We start from the raw sequence: 19,646 nt of genomic DNA, 5'->3' as shown, positions 1-19,646 counted from the left end.
CACGCTTGGGACCACAATACCTGACGGAACGCCTCTCCCGACGTGAATATACCCGGTCACTATGTTCAACATCTGAGGTCCTCCTCCGGGTGCCTACTCTGAGAGAGGCTCGGAGTGTGGCAACGAGGCATAGGGCCTTTTCGGTGGTGGCCCCCAGACTATGGAATGATCTCCCTGACGAGGCTCGCCTGGCACCAACGCTGCTATCTTTCCAGCGCCAGGTTAAGACTTTCCTCTTTGCCCAAGCATATGGCGGCACATCTTAATCACCCACATGTTTAGGTTTTTTAACGGTTTTTAATGCTTTATGTGTGTATGTTCTGTGTTTTAGAGTTTTAAATTTTGTATACTTGTTTTTATCTCAATTTTAGAATTTCTGTAAACCGCCCAGAGAGCCCTGGCTATGAGAGCGGTATATAAGTGTAATAAATAAATAAATTGAAAAGAAGGAGCTAAAGAAGTAATTATGGGCAGGGTTGCTTTGAGCGCACAACAGACAAGGCCAGCCCAAGACATTCTGCTGTCTGAGGTGAAGGACAAGGTCCCTCACCCCCATTCAGAAACTGACTGGACTCCCTAGCATCCTCCACCACACCAGAGGGCAGCAAGTCAGTTTAGGGGGTGCAGGAGAAGTGGTGTGTCATACACAATCCTATCCTCCAGCAAAGGAGAACGAACAGGGCAGGTTGTTGCAGCTCCCTTCAGGCGCCTGCCACCTGACGCACTCACTTCACTTTGCGTAATGCCAGGGCCTGCCCTGAGAACAGAGCCTCTGTGTGTCTTCAAGGGGTAGGTGGGTTGGGGTAAACTTGGCGTGCCAAGTTACTTTCTACTGGAAATGTTTTTGTTTCCATACTAATGTGCCGTTTACCTGACACATTCTAAGGCTGCAGATAAGAAATGTTGGGTACGGAAGTCTGGGAAAGGATTTCTGGTCCTGCAGTGAAAGATTCCAATTATTTGAATCCATCTTGGGAAAGCTTATTGGGGAAAAACAGTCAGGTAGAGGAGGGCAGACATTTAACTCACAGTGGCTATAGTAATTTGTCAGTGCTGTTTCTTTCTCTCTCTTTATTATTTTTTTTCCAGTCTAAAAATCCAATAAGCAAAGCTCAGACATGTTTGTGGAGAAAGAAGGAAAAAGGAACGAGTGGGTGATTGAATCTAATGTCCTTAATACCTCTCATTATTTATAATGCATGAAACATATCAGTTTCATCTGAATAAATAAAATAAAGAAAATATGTGGGTTTGACTTTAAACATATGTTTTGAGGGTGCAGTAGGTGAAAAATTTATAAAGAGCTAGTTTCCTAATGGTTTGATATTCAGGATGCAACATGCATTTTAAAATCCTAAGATGAACTGCTTCCAGTGAAGATTTGTGTGTGTAGTGGTGGGGGGCGGGGGGAGAATTCTGATTAGTTTATTCCAAGTGACACCTTCCAACTGTGGCGGGAAGTATCCATCCACAGCGCGGCCACTAAGCTTTCACAAAAGAGATATCTTATTTTTATCATGACCATCATTATTTAATTTCCAGCTTGCCTTTTTTGAAGATCAGGCCCTGAGAGTGGTTTGCAGTGGTATCAACTAGAGCAATGCAAAACAATACATATTGAGGAGAGCAATTCTATGGTGGCTAGACAGCATCTGGGAGCATCTGGCATTGGATAGTTTGGATTCCTAGATCCGAGGGCTGAGAGAACCCTCCTCCTCACACTGGTGCAGAGAGAAGCGCCCCAGCTGCCTCTCTGAGCTCACAAAAGCAACCTCAGAGAGGACAGAAAGTGGGCACTTCTGTGGACAGGGAGGGGAGGGTACTGGGGAAGCAAGGATAGAAGACCACTCTCCCAATTACTCAGAAGCTTTGCAGATGAAAGATCCTTTCGCTAATGTTCTAAAGCAAGGTGCGGGGTGAACTGTGGCCCTCTAGATGTTGTTGGACTCCAGCTCCTATCAGCCTCAAGCAACATGGCCAATAGTCAGTGATGATGGCAGTAGTAGTCCAACTACATCTGGAGAGATGCAAATTCTCTACTCCTGGTCAGGGCCGGTGCCAGACTACTTTGCGCCCTAAGCAAGGTGTGCTACTTTCACACACACTCCCAAAAAAATGCCAACTTTGATTTTTAAGAACATATGTCTCCTGGAAAAAATAAGCACAAAACTTGAAACTGCTAAATTTATTTTAAAGTGCAAGAAATACGTCATGCCAATTATAGCAAACAAATTGGAAAGGAATGTCTATGGGTCTAAGATGCATTATTTAATAGGAATATCACCTCCAAATTATCCCCCCCCCCAACTCACACACACGCGCACACACTCACTTAGCATCACTCACTCCAAACAAACACACGCATGAACACATGCATTCATTCAAAGACCCCATGCACCTCATGCACCCATACATTCTCTCTCTCTCTCTCTCTCTCTCTCACACACACACACACACACACACACACACACACACACACACCCCTTAGTCTTACCTTACTCACTTCTTCTCTTTCTACTTCTCTACCTCCTGGCGCTTGCTGCTTGCTTCTTCTTGCTTCTTCTTCTTCCCCCTCTTCTTCAGCACTGGGGAGGGGGGGTGCTGGAGGCCCAGCCGCTCGTGACAGCGAGCAAACTGAGCCCTGACCCCTGTCTCATGTCCCCCTCATGCTGATGAGATTGCGCCCCATGCCCGCCCAGCCGAAGCGAAGCCAGTGATGCTGGGGTGGAGGCGGCGGCTCCACGTTCAGGCTTCCAGGCACGTTCCGGAAGTCCACACGTGGATCCGCCCCACCCCTACCCCAGCGTCCCTGGCTTCGCTTTGGCTGGGTGGGCGCAGGACGCCATCTCGCCTGCCCAGGCCCAGCTAAATCCTCGGGTTGGCCTGGCTCACAGCCAACGCGCATGAGTGCTGCGCTGTGCCCAGTGCCCCTCTTAGCTTGGCGCTCTAGGCGGCCGCCTGAGTGGCCTCTATGGTAGAACCGGCCCTGCTCCTGGTCTAAAGGCTCTAACAGAGTGCATTTGGCAACTCTATTAGGAGAGTGTTCGACTTTGGGCATGGCTAGATGTGGGCAATATCCTGGGGATTGTCCCGGGATCATCCCTGTGCGTCCAGATGACACACAGGACATCCCGGGAGCAGGGAGGGATGATTCCTCCCTTTCCCTGGGATATCACCTTACCAATTAATTTCAATTTTTCCGCGGTCTCGGGATGATGCTGAGACCATGTAACGTGTGGCCCATCATTGTGGTTTCCCCCCGGCTCCTCATGAGTAACGCAAGGAGCTGGGAACTGGGCACAGAGCACCTCAAGGGTGGGGTGGGGTAGACGCCAGGGGTTGTTTTTTAAAATTTACATTTCGGTCGAGCGCTCATACGCTCCTTCTCCTTTAAAATAAAAATCCAAAATGGCAGCCGCGATATCACACGGTCATAAAATTGCGAGTTCGTCGCCCTCCAACCCCCTCGTCTAGCCATACCAAGCATGAGGCCATGACATATAATTTACCACTCCCATCATGTGACATGCCACTTCTTTATACCCCTCTAATGTGTCAAATAATATAATCTTGTTAGAATCTAGCCACAGATGTATATAGTTCCCCCTGCATCTCCATGTGCACAGTCACGTATATTGGCTTCCATGTCTCCTCTAGTGTTTTGCTTTGTTTAGTTTTGCGGCGTGTGATCTCCCTCCACGTTGGATCTGCACTTTGTCATGGATCTGAATCAAAGTCAAGGCAGGAAAACTGGATGGCAGGCTGGTGCGATGACTAGTAATCACACTGCACTGCTATCTGAATTTAATCCTGAGCAATGTTGAAAGCAGGACCTTGTTCTTGTTTTCTGAAGTATAAGGTACTTTGCTTCCTGTTGTGTTGTTGAAGAAGCAACATCAGTGGGAGAATTATGCCAAAAATATGCTTGATCATGGGGTCTATTGATGCATTCTTAGGCTTGACATTTCAGGATTTGTGAATGTGTCATTAGAACCCCTTTTTATTTTTATTTTAATAATCATTAAAATGGAATCATCCCCTGCCTTGAGGAAAATCACTTCAAAGTGTGACTGATGTGCACCGCAGAGGTAACAAAGCAGAAGAAAAACTATCCAGACATATTCTGAGCTTTAAAGTCATAGGTTTCTAGGATCAAAATACAGCAGCTTTTTTAAAGAAAAATGCACACACAACAACACTTCTGTAACACAAATTCTATCCCTTTATTTGTTCATTCAAAATATTCGTATCTCGTCTCATCTTGTGCTTTATGACAACTTAAAAGCATAATTAAAATCACAACATCCCTTATTAAAAAAAACAAAGTTACAAAACGAAGAAAGGCTATATTCAAAAGGAGAGTAAACAAAAGTACAGTAAGCAATGTGTTGGCAGTAATGTTGAAAGACATTTTATAGCCAGTGGCTAGTTACATTGTAGCAGACGCTCATTTTATTATTTTCATTTTAAATATGTATTATCTCCTTCTACAGTAAAAGTGGTGCTCATTTCTATTTAAATGTGTTTAGCAGCAGACGCTAACACGGTTTTATTCCTGTGGAAATGATGGTTCTAGATAAGTAAAGCAAGTTTCAAATGCAAAATTCTCACATACTCAAGAGTATTTTTCCCTTCTAAAATCAGGGTTGGCAAACAGATTATTATTATTATTATTATTATTATTATTATTATTATTTCTTTTGTTTGCTCTAACGTATCAGGGAGGCAGAAGCAGTTGTAAAGCATGGAATAGCTGGGGCTGGGGAGAAGAGAAACGTTACTTGTGTACCAGAAATCTGGAGCTGCTATCCAGATGTTAACTGTTGATGGACAATTTCAAGGCCCGACTTGAGTCTTTATCTTTAAACTAGATTCAGGCCAGATGTACACCTTGTGCAAATCATTACGAATGAGGATTTAAAAGCAGGAAATAACACTATGGCCTTAGCTAGACTGGGCTTTATCATGGGGCGAACCCCGTGATTAACAAGGTGTAAATCTGTCCACATGACGCACAGGGGATCCCGGGATAAGGGAGGGATCATCCCTCCCTTGCCCCGGGATAGAGCCCTCCACTTTGGGCCTGCTTTTTCTGTGATCTCAGGCTGAGCCCGAGACCGCAGAACAGATGGCCCGTTGCCGCGGTTTGAACCGGTTCCGCACAAGCTGGGAGCTGCGCATCAGGGGTAGGGTGGAGGGAGCGGGGAAATGAAATTATTTTTTAAAAAAAGCACCTACCTTTAGCACACGAGCGTTCGTGCGCTCCTCTTCCTTTAAAAATAAAAAATGGTTGTCGCACCTCACGTGTAAACGGAGGAGGGATCTCTAGCTAAGGCCTATGAAAGCGGTATATGGAATGTGGATTGTGTCCCAACAGTTATCAGAGCACTTCAATACCACTATAAAGCAGTAGTGTAGATCTAGCCTTGGACTGGACACACCTTCAAATGTAGGATGCCTTCAAACAGAGGACTCTGACAACACTTCAAATAGAAGAATGCCATCTGTAAAGAAGGGAACATGGCCACCCTACCCTCAGGACATGAGCAAACTCTCCCCACATTGACAGCTTTTACATCTCAAAGGTGGAGGAGATGCAGAAGTTCAATTTCAGGCAAGACGGAAATACAGAAGAGCAGGAAGCATGAGACATTTGTGCTTCTTGTCCTGGCTTTAGCATCGTTGTCACTGAAGAAGCAATGACTAACATGATTGCCTAAGAATAATGAGAAGGGTTTACTTCCAGTGGACATTATTTCGGATTTAAATCCATAGTTTTGGACCTCCTTTCATACACAGACAAAACCTGTCCCTTCTATGTAAGTGGGCAAATGGCTTCTCTGGAATTATTACCAAATCATGATATGCCTGAAACTAAATTTCTAGTATTACTTTAGCTTCTCGGGGCCTATCGCTGAGCCAGCAAGGGGGTTGTTATTTAGAAAAACAAGAACTTTGTTGTACTGCTTAGTCTCATTCCAAAGACTAAGAAAAATAATGTTTACCATTTAATTAACCTCATGTGGCATGGTGGGAAGGGATGGCCAATCAATAATGAATGTCATTACAGTCACCTTGTGCAACAGCAGTTCTGTGTTTTGTGGGAGGGGAAGAGATAATGAGTCTTGATTTCTGCAAGAACAATTTCCATAGTAGGCAGGTGATTAGTTACTGAGCTCAGTGCTCCCACTGGAGGTATGCAATGAAGAAGCTTCTTCACTACAAATTGCTCTGAGCAGGAGAGCCAAGGATTGGAGACACAAGATGGAGGACACTGTTTATTGTCTTGTTCTGAAGTTATCTTCACCTAAAAACCCCAGAATTCCCTTTCAGCTGCTGCAATAAATCAGGAAATGAGCAGCTCTTATGTTCCTAGCTTGCTGGTATTTATCCATATGATTTCCAATTCCTTCTGCTCCCACAAATAGAGTGGCAGCATATGTATCATCCAAACAAAGTGAGGAAATGCACCACCAAAAAAGAGGACAGCTATTTGTACAAAAATTGCAAGTGCTAATTTATATCTATAGATGCAATTTTATAAATACGTATTATAATTTAAATACAGCAATTTTCACCATAATGTGGAAAAGTGTGACCAGGCTGTTGTTCGGATGCTGTTGACGGGCAACTTCAAAACCCAGCTCTTCTTTCTGATGGTTTTTTTCTCTCTTTCTATTTAAGCCAGAATTGGACTGGGCAGGCCTTCAAACAGAGGGCACCTTCAAAATAAAGGACCATAAAAGAGGACACATGGCCACCCTAGGACATTAAGATGTCTTTTCTTTGCTAATGTGTTTTCAAACTAGATGTGTGATGCAGTACATAGCCTTTTTGTAGAAATAAGTCCTGGACCTGTGACACCTGTGGTTTCAAAGGTGACCATTATTATCTGCCATGGCATTTTACCATAGAGGTGCAGGTTCTCTTTCTGGCTATGTGTGGCCTCTCCCGCCCTAGAAAGTGCTGGATGCTGTATTTCTAAGAACACAAAATGGTTGATTCCAACCAGAAAATCACCCCATTAAAGTAAATGTGACCTGCACAAGAACATTCAACTCTCATTCATGTCATTGAGACGTGTCCAAGGGACTTCCCATTGGATTATGCTCTTATCGTTTTCTGATGTGGGAGAGGCTTGTTCTTGTGCACTATATTGTTGTTCTTCTGCAATGGTTCCCTTCATTTAAACCAGGGGTGGGCAGAAGGTAAATCAGGATCTACTACTAATAAATCTCTGGGTGATTTGCAGTAGATCAGCAAAGATTTTTGACTCCCAATTGTTTAACAACGGCAACAACAAAATTGTACTTCTGAAATGAAGAAAGCTTGGCATTGTGGGGTGGGGAGTATAACCAATAGTGGATTTTTACATGGAAGGAATGTGACTTCCCTTGAGTTCTAGTATTTGGAACAAAATCCTTGGCTCAGAATTATTTAATTCTACGTGTATGTCTTTTGCATCATGCTCCAGCTGGTGGATCTCGCAATTCTAGTTAAACAAACAAACAAACCCCAAGGTAGATCCCACAAGCCTGAAATCTGCCCATTTAAAGGGTGTTTCAGAAGGAAAATGTCCAAGTGGGTTCTGCTCCCAAAACATTAGCAAAAGAACATGCAAAATGCGGATTTGTGTGACACCACTGTGCAGATTTGCAAATACAATTGCCAAATTATCTCTTGCAAAAGTAGCCTGAGTGAAATGATAAAGATTTAAGGTGTCATGCAAGGTTTGTTGCAGGCAATTGTGAGATTATTAGTGCTGACTGGAAGCATTATGAATGGCCAGAGGCACTATCATTAATCTGTCAAACCTGCCTATCCACAAGCCAACAGGAGGACTGTTGCAATCACTGAGCCAAGAGGAGGGGTGAAAAAAATAACACTTTTTTTTCCTATTTAAAAGATTGGTGTTAATCCAAGAGCTGCAGGAGATAGTTCCTGTTCAATCCTTTAGCCACCGTACATCTACAGGACCAATAAATGTATCACAGACTGTAACAGCTGCTTTCATCTTTGTCAGTTCAATCACCATGTCTTAGTAGCATTCCATGCTAAATGGCCATCTAGCACAGTTCACTGACCGGTTGAAGTTCTCCAGGCTTTCAAACAGCAATCTCTCTACTACTTGATCCCTTTCAACTGGAGGGGCGGTGGATTAAACCTTTGACTTATATTAAAGTGTGTACTGTACCAATGGGATAACCTTTCTTGTACTTCTCATTCAAAAGGAATCTACTGCCTTTTCTCAGTGCCCATCACATTGGCCCAGATCAGTTGTAATGCTAACTCTTGGGTCCCAGATGTTGGACTACAGTTCCCATCATTCCCAGTCAGCATGACTGATGGTCAAGGTTGATGGAAATTGTAGTCTAATAATATATGGGGACCAAAGATTGTAAATCTCTGTGATAAACCAGAGTTTAGCCCTACATAAATGAGCCTGGGCTAGTGTTAGGCTTATGCACTCCCACCTTTCCTCTCCTCTCTTCTCCTCTCCTCTAGCACAGCTGCAAGAAGGCCATCAGAAGCATCCCCCTTCCAGGTTTAAACTAACTGCAATTTGTTGTTGCATCCAACAAAGACAAAATGTGGTTAATTTAAACAATTTAATGAAGATCAATAAACAATAGTTTAAACTAACTGCAGTTCCTGGTTTGGACATAATGGCCTGGTTTGCACGTAATGACAACCTGGAGTATGGATTGTGTATGGGTTGTAGTTGAATCGAAGGTTGTTGCTATGTGCAAACCCTGCACTATGGTTTAACTATGGGTTGTTAACCATGAATAACCCAGGAAGAGAACCCATGATTCGTTATTCAGTTGTGAACTCTGGGCTGTTTGTGGTTAACAATCCATAGTTAAACCATAGTGCATGGTTTGCACATAACAAAAAACCATGATTCAATGACAACTCATACTCCGGGGTTGTCATTACATCAGTAACAAACTGTGGTTAGTTTAAACCCAAAAGCAAATCCTTCCTATCTCCTCATTATGACTATGTCAGAGGAACTGGGGAGTGTGTGAGCCAAAGATTCACCCAGATACATTCACAAAGTACTAAATTTAGCATTATGTCTGAACCGGCAAATTCCATATATATACTGTTTCTAGGTTCTCTGGGTGGCACCAGATTAAAAAGAAAAACAAGATAAAATAATCACAATTACAATAAAATATAATAAATAAAACAGAGCTATAGAGTCAAAAGGACCACAGAGCAGAGGAACACAACTCCACAGCATTAAATAAATTGAGAGCACAAAGTGGAATAAAATTTACAAATATATTTAAAAATCAACAAAAGTGAGAAAGTGACATAGCAGAAACTCAAGACAACTGCTTTAAATCTCATGTTAGAATTGCTGATTGCTGCTAAGCTTTTTCAGGAAAGCATATGTTCTCACTCCCTTATGTTTATGAAAACGATCCATTCCAATTGCTACCATATATTTTATAAACAATAAGATGTATCTTGTGTAAACAGTAGCTGCTGGTTACCTCAGAACAGTCTCTGCCTGTTCTTGGAAAATTTTCATGGTACATCACACCAGCCAAGAAAACAACGCCTCAGAGTAATTAAAAACTAATCCAGTGTGAAAAGTAAAACCTGCCTGCTCACAATGGCAAGCAGCGAGGGTTGGGGATAGCAAGGCCTCTGTATTAAACTGCCGCTCTAGGCAGGGCTTGCAAGCCCTGCTTATGCTGGAGAGAAATGGGAGGCAGGCCGCCTGGGCCTGGTGATTTTTATGTATGTACTTTCGCTTTGAAGGAGGCTATCAGTGCAGCTCAGGCCAACTGAGATTGGGCTCCGCTGTCCTCACCAACAGGATGGTTTGCCACCCTTTCCTGCCTCTGTGCGTTTGCCCTATAACATGAGCACGGGACCAAATTCAGCCTCACGGTTTCCCCACAGGCCTTTTCTTGGCCTCACCCTCTTTCTTCTGACCACCGATAGTTTGTTGGTTTCCCAGCTTTTGTGCAGTCCCCTCCCTCCATTCTAAAATGCCTCCCCTAAGGCCTAGTTACAAGCAGTAAGAGCTTCAACCTAAAATAAGCTGGTATTTTGGGCCTGCCCCTTCCCCCTTTGGTCCTGCCCATTACTGGAATGAGACCCCCCAAGAGCTTCTTTGAAAGCTCTAAACTGTTTGGGATCTAGTTACTTCAAGGACCACCTTCACCCATATCAGCCCACCCACACTTTAAGCTCAGAAATAGAGGCCCTTCTCATTTGCCCACCCGTGAGAGCAATTAGGTGGGTGTATGCACAGGAGAGGGCTTTCTCTGCAGTGGCCCCAAACTCCCATTGGAGGTCCGCCATGCACCATCCTTGCAGGCTTTTAAGATGGCCTTAAAAACATTTTATTTTACCGTGGCCTTCCCATGATGAGTACTGTTACCGCTACTATTGTTCTTGCTGGTTTTATTGTCAGTTTTACAGTTTTTAATTGCTATTTTATTGTGATAATGTCTTTATTGCTTTTAATATTTTAACTGGTTTTATGTATTTTATTGTTGTAAGCCGCCTTGTGAGGCCTCTGCCCTGAAAGGTGGCCAAGAAATGTTTAAATAAATAAATAAATAAAATTTGGCCCTGAGGCTAAAAGAGGTGGAACTCCCTGCACTTCAGTGAGAAAGTGGGGAGGGAGACCTCTTCTGTGTACTCTTTTCATGCTCCGCCTGTCTTTCCATCGGGATGCTCTGTGCTCTGCCACCGGCATTGCCAACCTCTCCTCTCCAGGTTTCCCTTTCCAGGGCCTTCCTGCTTTAAGGCCAGGAGTTCAGAAAATACATTTGTATCAGCAGTAGGCCCAGGCAGCAGTGAGTGAGCCTGGAGGAGGAAGAGAGAGGGGGACAGGGCACACATTGCCCCAGTCCCCACTTTCATCACAGTCAGGCAGCCAGCATGTCTGACAACAAGCATGTAAGGTGGTGGCTCCAAGGGCAGTTTTCCCAAGCTCCTCCCAAAGAGTGGAACTGGGCCTGTTTAAACATATGTTTTGTTGCCACTGTCCAGCTTACCATAGGGGCTGGCTGTAAGGTAGCTGGTACTACACACTTTATAGTAGCATAGGCAGCCTAAATTAGGAGCTTCTTCAGACAGGGGGGAAATTGCGTTTCCCTCCCCTTGCTTTGCCTCAGGCTATTGTCCCACAATAGGGACAAGCAGCTTCCTCTTCCTTCACACGCTGAAGAAAATAAAGACCACATGGCCTGTTCAGTGGGCGTTTTTAGGGGGCTGCTTTCCCTGCACGCAGCACATTTTGCTGCAGGAGGAAAAATTGGATTTTCCAGGGTCTTTTTTTTAAACGGGAAAATGACCAGAAAGAGCAGGAGGCGCATGGAAGGCGGATGGCATCGTAAAAAGGACCCGCGATAATCTGTGAGTTCCCAGTAACGAGCATGCTATAAAACGCTCGTCTGATAATCCTCTAGGAGTAGGGAAAATAAGGCATCACTGGGACAATTAAGGCCTTTCCTACAGACTACAATGATACTCCATGACAACTCACCTGCAAGCTTGTATTTTGGGGGAAAGATCTCAGTATACCAGATGAGGCCAATGGTCATGTATTGCCTGATCCTGACCAAGGGCAATGCAGTGTTTAGAAGAAATTTCTAGATGTGTCTAGACTGAATTAAAATCCCAGCATTTGGAATTACAGTCATTGTTTGCCATCAATGTCAGCAGGGTTATGTACTATGAACTTCGCCATTTGTAACCATTTTGTGTTGTATTGCAGCTCCAGAAACTGAAACGATCACTTTCTTTCAAGACCAAAAGTTTGCGGAGTAAAAGCGCAGACAACTTCTTCCAACGGACAAACAGTGACATGAAGTTGCAAGTTGACTTGCTATCAGAAATCAACCCCAGAACTGGCCAGCCCCCAAACCCCGGAAGTCAGACCTCCACGCCAACCAAAGTCCATTACCAACAGGAAGGCAGCAAGACTCACGTTTTCCAGGAACACATCTTCAAAAAACCCACTTTCTGTGATATCTGCAACCACATGATTGTTGGTAAGAATGATCTTGCTTTTTTCTGTACATGGTTTATCTACATTAAAGAACAGTGGCCTTTTCTGGGGCTGTGAGAAAGTTCTACCCCAAAGGAATTTGCACTGGTTATTTGTTGGTCTTTTTAAATGTGCACTCAGAACTGCTAAGCAAAACAGTCTCAGAGCCGGCCCTACTTATAGACAGAGTGAGGCAGCCAACTCAGCAGGTGCTGAGAGGAAGAAGCAGTGGCTATGTGATGGAGGACATGCAGCCTGTTCTATACCTCCTAAATTAGCCTGTTGTCCTCAGGTGTGGTGGTGGGCACTGTCCCATCTCTAGTGTTGGAGTAAGATTCAACTTCCTGTCCAGTCAAATTCTGTATATGAAATGTGGGTGAGGTGCCATTTTGTCCTTTGCCTCAGCCAGCAAAATGTGTTGGGCTGACGATACTAGACTTGGAATTGGTACAATGGAGATTTTATGACATTCCTGTGAGAAAAATTAAAATGGTGTGAGTTGACTTCAATAAGAGTAAATACGAGGCTGGATCTAGAGGCTTCATATGGAAGTGCACTGCACACACGTAGGAGCATTATTCAGCCCTGCCCCCTTCCAACTACAGCCCGATGCTGTCGAACTAGCCATTCCCAAACTTAGCGGACATTGGGAACAGCCTATGAAGAACAAGGAACAAGGAACTCTGGTGAATGGAAGGGGGCAATAAAGCCATTGTGCATGTGTGCTAGCAATCACTCACGCAGACAAAACACTTTACATCCTGAATCTTTTCCATAAGTACTTGTCAATCCAAATATGTAAGAGCTTTCAGGGTTCTGCACAAGCTCTGTGTGTGTTTTTAAAGGAGAGGTCTTAGGCCCTTTCTATACCTAAGGATTATCCCAGGGAAATGGAGGGATCGTCCCTGCCTGCTCCCGAGATCCCCTGTGTGTCATCTGGATGCACAGGGATGATCCCAAGACAATCCTGGGGGGAAAAGCAGGTGTAGAAATGGCCATAGTCTTCCAGCTTCTAAATTCTCCATGCAAAGAAATGTAGCCATCCATAATCACAGAGCTGGTTGACAACTCTTCCATGTGTCACCCAGTTCACACTGATCTTTTTCTGTATTGTCATGTACCCATCTAATCACATGAAGAGTTGCATGTATTGTAAACCCACCGTTTGTTTCAAATCAAACTAAGGATTTTCTTGGGGGGTTGCCAGATGCCTTTAAGGTCTAACCGAATAAGAGACCAACGCAGTGAGTATATGTGTGTGTGTGTGTGTGTGTGTGTGTGTGTGTGTGTATGTGTATTCTTGCACTACATGTTCCAACTATAATTATGATCCCTTGAACAGATTCAGGAATCCTTAAGTCCTACAAATTGCTTGATAATAAAACTCCAGAAAGTAGAAATAATATTCCTACTTTGCTGCTTCATGGAGCAGACTCTGGGTAACTCAGGCAGTTCCTTCTCCCTGTCCCTCAGAATTTGGAACAGTTAAATTAAAAATAAATGTTATCAAGAAGAAACCAGAACATCGTGGTATTCGGAAATGCAAAACAGATTCCAAAGCTCAGAATCTTTGTGTCTATTGGGGTCTCTCTCTATCTTTGAATGAAACTGTTTCTGACGTGATTTATTTATGAGTTACTAAGAAAAGGAAAGAGGAGGAAAGTGATCAGTCCCACCCACCCATTACAGCCCCAGCCTGCCCTGTCCAATATTCTTTCTGGTTTGGTTTAGTCATGTTTTCCCATTCACCCTTGAGAGCACATGTTAAATTATATTAGGGATGGGCAAGCAGGAGGCAAGATTCTACAAGAAGATACTATTTAAGAGACAGTCTGGAGCAAAACTGCAAAACCAACATCACAACAAAACACGAGGTTATTATTTTGATGAACTCCAGCCCCTCGTTGCCCTTTTTCTCCACTAGCCTGTGGTATCTTCAGTCATATATGTACAGTTCTGCACTAAAGAAAACAACATGCCAGTGCTTCACACTGCAAAGCAAAACATTTTATCTAACTTTTAAAAATTCCTGCCACTCCTGAAGTCCATTTCCTGTAGTGACTCAAATGGAAAAAATCTTAGTTTTCCACACATTTTTTGCATACTATGTCTCATCGTCTGTGTCAAATGCAAGGATCCATAAAAAGATTAACTCAAAATAATTTAAGTTCAGCATGAGCATAAATCTGTCCAAAAGACGAATGGATTGAGTGGGAAATCAAAAAGAGAGACTGTTAAATGGATGCTCTCTTGACACTACTTAGCTGGGAGAGTGATCATTCATTTTAAGTTTTTGCAGTGTAATCAGTTCCAATTTCATTTAGTTTTAGGAAATACAGATTAGTTCTATTTTGAAAAATACAAATTGGAAAACAAGCAGAGATGCATAACCATTTTTCTCATCAATCCTGCAAGAGTCTTTAAGTGTAAATATTTCTCAATGTTGAGAACTTGAACCCTGTGGCCTAATCTACACCAAGCAGGATATTGCACTATGAAAGTGGTATGAAAGCGGTATATAAAAGGCAGCAGCCACACCAAGCAGGATATAGTGGTATGAAAGCGGTATATGGTCTGTGTCAATGGGCCCCAACAGTTGTCAGTGCACTTCAGTACTGCTATAAAGCAGTAGTGTGGCTCCTGCCTTTTATATACCGCTTTCATACAGGTTCCATAACGCAATATCCTGCTTGGTGTAGATTAGGCCTACATCTAATCTTATGGTATCTTCTGCGTTTCTCCTGACCCCTGCATCAACTATTGGTTTCATAGGGGGACATCCTTGCATATAATCACATGTATAACAGCTGATTGTTGCATGCAAGGATCTATAGATTGGGATACTATTAATTATTATTTATTTATTTATTTATTGCATTTCTATACCACCCAATACCGAAGCTCCCTGGGCGGTTCACAAAAATTAAAACCATGTATAAAACAACAGTATAAAACCATGATATAAAATACAATATAAAACACAACCAGGATAAAATCAGCAGCAGTGCAGAAATACAAATTTAAGATACAAATTTAAAACAGCAAAGTTAAAATTAATTTATAGACTGTTAAAGTACTGAGAGAATAAAAAGGTCTTCACCTGGTGTCTAAAAGAATATAGTGTAGGTGCTGGGCGAACCTCCTTAGGGAGCTCATTCCACAGCTGGGGTGTCACAGCAAAGAAGGCCCTCCTCCTGGGAGCCACCTGCTTCACTTCCTTTGGCAGGGGCTTATGGAGAAGGACCCCTGAGGGTGATCTTACGGTCCAGGCAGGTACGTACTAATATTCGAGGAGCAATATGAGACACTTCTAATGCAGAGTGGCAAGGTGCAAAAGAGCAGGGGACTCCTGCAGCTAGAATCATAGAATAGTAGAGTTGGAAGGGGCCTTTAAGGCCATCGAGTCCAACCCCCTGCTCAATGCGGGAATCCACCCTAAAGCATACCTGACAGATGAAGTGGGAATTTCAACAAGTATAGATTTGTTCACCTCTGCAAGTTCTACATTTCCGTCTTCTAGTCAGCAATTAAAGATATAGGAGGTACATCCTACTTTGAATCTGGTTACCCTGAACCATTCCTAATTCTCATATGCAGAGAAATGTCATCAAAACAAAGCAACCACGCTTCCTGAACTTCCTTGTTTCAGATCAGGTCGGGACTATGTAAGTATAGTCAGCCCCATCCATAGTGTAGTGGTTAATTTTGAAGTGCAGGTGACAGAACCCATAGCCACACCGCCAAGGGATGTCCCAAAATGCAGGCATTTGCGTTGACCATTAGCTACAAACCATTTCCTTCAGTGTTCATCTCTCTGAGGAGCAGATCATTTGCAAATGTTGGTCTTGAATGGGTCTTAACTTCCTATTCTAAACCAGCCCCCCCCAATATTTTGCATTACAATAAGGAACAATATATTTCTGCTTGGACAATTCATTTCCCACCCCGACCCCCCACCCAAGCTACTGTGAGGATTTGCAGCTGAGCTCATGGGGGTGGGTGGGTTGCCAGATAACATCAGCTTTCCTGCTGATAAAAAAGTGTTAGCCGTGGCTCCACTACCCCACTGACCCCCATACTGATCAACAAGGGTACAGTGAACATAGGAATATAAGAAGAGCTGTGCTAGATTGGAGCAAGAGTCCATCTAGCCCAGCATACTGTTCATACAGTGGTCAACCAGCCGCCTGTGGGAAACCCACAAATAAAACATGGGTGCAACAGCACCCTTTTGCCCATTTCCCCCAGCAACTGGAGTACATAGCCATACCACCTCTGATACTGGAGATACCATATAGCCATCATGACTAGTACCCATTGATACCTTTATTGTTCATGGATTTCTCTGATCCCCTTTTAAAGCCATCCAAATTGGAGGGCATCACGATGTCTTGTGGTAGCAAATTTCATAGTATAATTATGCGCTGTGTGAAGAAGTACTTCCTTTTACTAAAAGGGGATTTGATATTCATGGAGGGCATTGATGACTACTAGTCATGATGGCTATATACTGTCTCCAGGATCAGAGCCAGCATGCCTCTGAATACTAGTTGCTGAGGAGTGACAGTGAGGGAGAACTACTGCGCTCAGGTCCTGCTTGTGGGCTTCCCCTTGGGCTATCTGGTTGGCCACTGTGGGAACAGAATGTTGGAGTAGATGTTCCCCTTCCTCTTTGGAAAGTTTGCCAGAGGCTAAGGAGAAGCCTCACCGCAGGAGCTTGGGAATTTGCTGTCAAAAGAAAACCTAGATTCTCATATCTTGGAGGCAGAATGGTAAGCATTCATACCCGCAAGAGCTGGGCTTAGAAGAATCAAGAGACAATGAGTCTTCCAGCAAGGGTCGGAAGATGCCATCAGTCTCAGGACTATTATTAACTGGACTGTTATTGTCTTCCCCAGCAAGGGACTAGCATCCCTGAAGGAGGAGCTGCCCCACAATTTGATAACTTAGTGCTTAAGGGCGAAAGCCTTCTTGGAAATCTATCGTTTCGCTTTCTGTGGCTGCAGCACACTTCATTGAATCTCGCCGTAGGATTGCAGGAATCACAGATGTTGCTTATTGCTGTCCATGTTTTCACTGACGCAAAATTCGCTACTTTGAGTCTAAGATTAATGATGATCCGCCTCTGTCCTTTCAGCGAAATTATGCCTTCACATACACACATCTGTGCCTTTAGTTGATGTATGCAAGAGCCAACCACTCATCCAAGGACAGCATTTGGTTCCCTATTAGAAATCCATCCAGTTCCAAGCTATACTGAGCATTAACTTTATGTTACCATCTCAGAGATGTTTAGCAGCTACTTGGGGAGGTGAGGTGAAAGGAGAATCTGTATTTCAAGGCTAAGTAAGTAACTTGTCTTTTTCATTTAGCCTTCCTCCTTTAAATAAAATAAAGAGGAGGAATTGTGTGAATTGGCTGTTTGCATGAATGGGTGTCCAGCTGGAATGCTCACACTTGCACATGATGCTATCTGTGGTGGAGAAAGGGTGTGTGCCCACTCCTTTATCATGCACAGGGAGTGTACCCATTCCATTTAGCTGCCTAGTAAACGTCTGAACTGGGCCTGTGTTATGTGAGGGGATAAAAAGGCATATGCTCTAATTTGACATGGGCCCTTTCTATACCTGCCTTTTCTCCCGGGATCATCCCTGTGTGTCCAAATGATGCGCAAGGGATCCCGGGAGCAGGCAGGGACCATCTCTCCATTTTCCCGGGATTTCTGGGACTGCTAATATCCCTGCTAATATTCTAGTCCTGAGGACAGCAGGCAGTGTGGGTGCCCACCCTGGCTTCTTCCCTCCTCCCCGTGAGTAGTGGGGGTCAGCAGAGGGAAAGAGCTGGGCCATGGGGAGTCCGGGGACATCGGGGGTGGGGTGGGGAGCAGGGCTTTTCGTCCCCCACTTACTTTTGCATTGGAGCGCAAGTGTGCTCCAGGCTCCTGTTCTTTTCTTTTTTAAAAAAAAATGGTGGCCCCAACAGGCGCAATGTCCATCTTCACTTCTGGGACATTGCGCGGCCGTCTGGATGCAGGGCAATGATCCCGGAACACGGAAATCCCAGGATTGTCTCCCCTGCGCCCCTTTACACCCTTAGGTGTAAAAAGGGCCATGGTTATTTCTGAGAAGGTCACCTGAAGTTCCAGAACAAGAGTGGTAATGGTAGATTAACTATAGATATTTACCACTATTACAAACTAGAATGATTCTCAAGAGCACAGGTTGCTTGCAGCTGCTTGGTAAGGGAGGCCGACAGCAAACACATACACAGCTCTCCTCCAGTTCAAACCCTGCCCTGTCTCGCTTTCTTTAGTATATGGAAGTACACATACAATTTCAGATGCACAACTACTGTTGTAAGCAAGCTAGAAAGTTGACTTCAACTGAAACAAGTGTTCTCAGTCTTGCTGAAACTGTAGGAAAGCAGTATAAAGTTTATTGTGGGAAACTATTCACTTTTTTTAGTTCCCTTTTTTTTTTTAAAGAACACTCTCCTGAAAAGAAAGCTCACTACTTAATGCTTCATTTTTTTAACTGTTTCCAAAAAAAGCCATGTCCCTGGGAAATAAGTTCTAATTTTAATCTTGCTCCTAGCATTCCTACATGCAGTAACGGATTCAGCTGTTTCCACTGGGGATTTAAAAGGGGGGGGGGAATCCACCAGAACCTAGAAGACACATTCTAGACAGCAATTAATGATAATAGAAAGTGGGGAAATGTCTTGCTCTAAAATGTTAGCAGTCCCTCACCCAGCTGCAATGCTGCTAATACGTTTGTTTTTTGCAACGTGGTATTATTATACAGGACCAGCTCCAGAGCTAAGGGGGCCTTCAGCAGGAGTGCTGTCTAGAGGGGATCAGAGGTTGCTCTTGCAGCCAACATCTTAGTTTTCCCAAAATTCAATGGCCTGGAAGTTCCATCATTCTGTGGCATTGTGGGTTAGAAAACATAGTGGCTGTCCTGCTTCCCCCCCCCCCCCCCAGTGCCAGGGAGCAGAGGCCCCAGAAAGCATCTCTGTCGTTGGTGAGCAGCAGCAGGCAGCACCATGGGCAGGAATGCTGGGTCTGTTGTTACCGTTTATAATTTAGTGAAATGTGTGGTGTCATTGTTGACTTGCCTATGAGTCTTTATACTAAGTACAATTGCTTTGATTGTTGGGAGGACAGTTAAAGCTACACTAGCTCTATTAGAGAGACCAGATGCAAAAGAGGGCAGAGCTCCTACAGCTTGAACTGTTATGATGAAGAAGAAATTTCACCAGATGACACTTGCAGAAATTCCCTATTCTATGTAACTGTTAGAGATACAGGAGCCCTGTCCTCCTTTTCATATGGTCACCCTACACATGGCTACTTTTATATAGGGTGAACATATGAAAAGGAGGACAAGGCTCCTGTATCTTTAACAGTTGCATTGAAAAGGAAATTTCAGCAGGTGTCATTTGTATATATGGGGAACCTGGTGAAATTTCCTCTTCATCACCACAGTTAAAGCTGCAGGTGCCCTGCCCTCTTTTAAATCTGGTCACTCTAGTATAGCTCCTGCAGCTTTAACTGCTGTGATGAAGAGGGAATTTCACCAGGTTCTCCATATATACAAATGACACCTGCTGAAATTCCCTTTTC

At 43.8% G+C, this 19,646-nt stretch overlaps 1 protein-coding gene across 2 annotated transcripts in view; it reads left to right on the top strand.

Moving 5' to 3' along the window:
* STAC (SH3 and cysteine rich domain) overlaps positions 1–19,646 on the top strand; it is an 87,262-nt gene that overhangs the window by 25,988 nt on the left and 41,628 nt on the right. For both annotated transcript variants that reach the window (XM_063116201.1, XM_063116192.1), the window contains exon 2: positions 11,750–12,026. In XM_063116201.1, the coding sequence (XP_062972271.1) occupies positions 11,750–12,026 (277 nt within the window). The remainder of the gene's footprint in view (positions 1–11,749; positions 12,027–19,646) is intronic.

This window comes from Elgaria multicarinata, chromosome 1, assembly GCF_023053635.1.
Source record: "Elgaria multicarinata webbii isolate HBS135686 ecotype San Diego chromosome 1, rElgMul1.1.pri, whole genome shotgun sequence".
NCBI lineage: Eukaryota > Metazoa > Chordata > Lepidosauria > Squamata > Anguidae > Elgaria > Elgaria multicarinata.
This window is presented reverse-complemented; position numbering and strand designations above follow the sequence as displayed.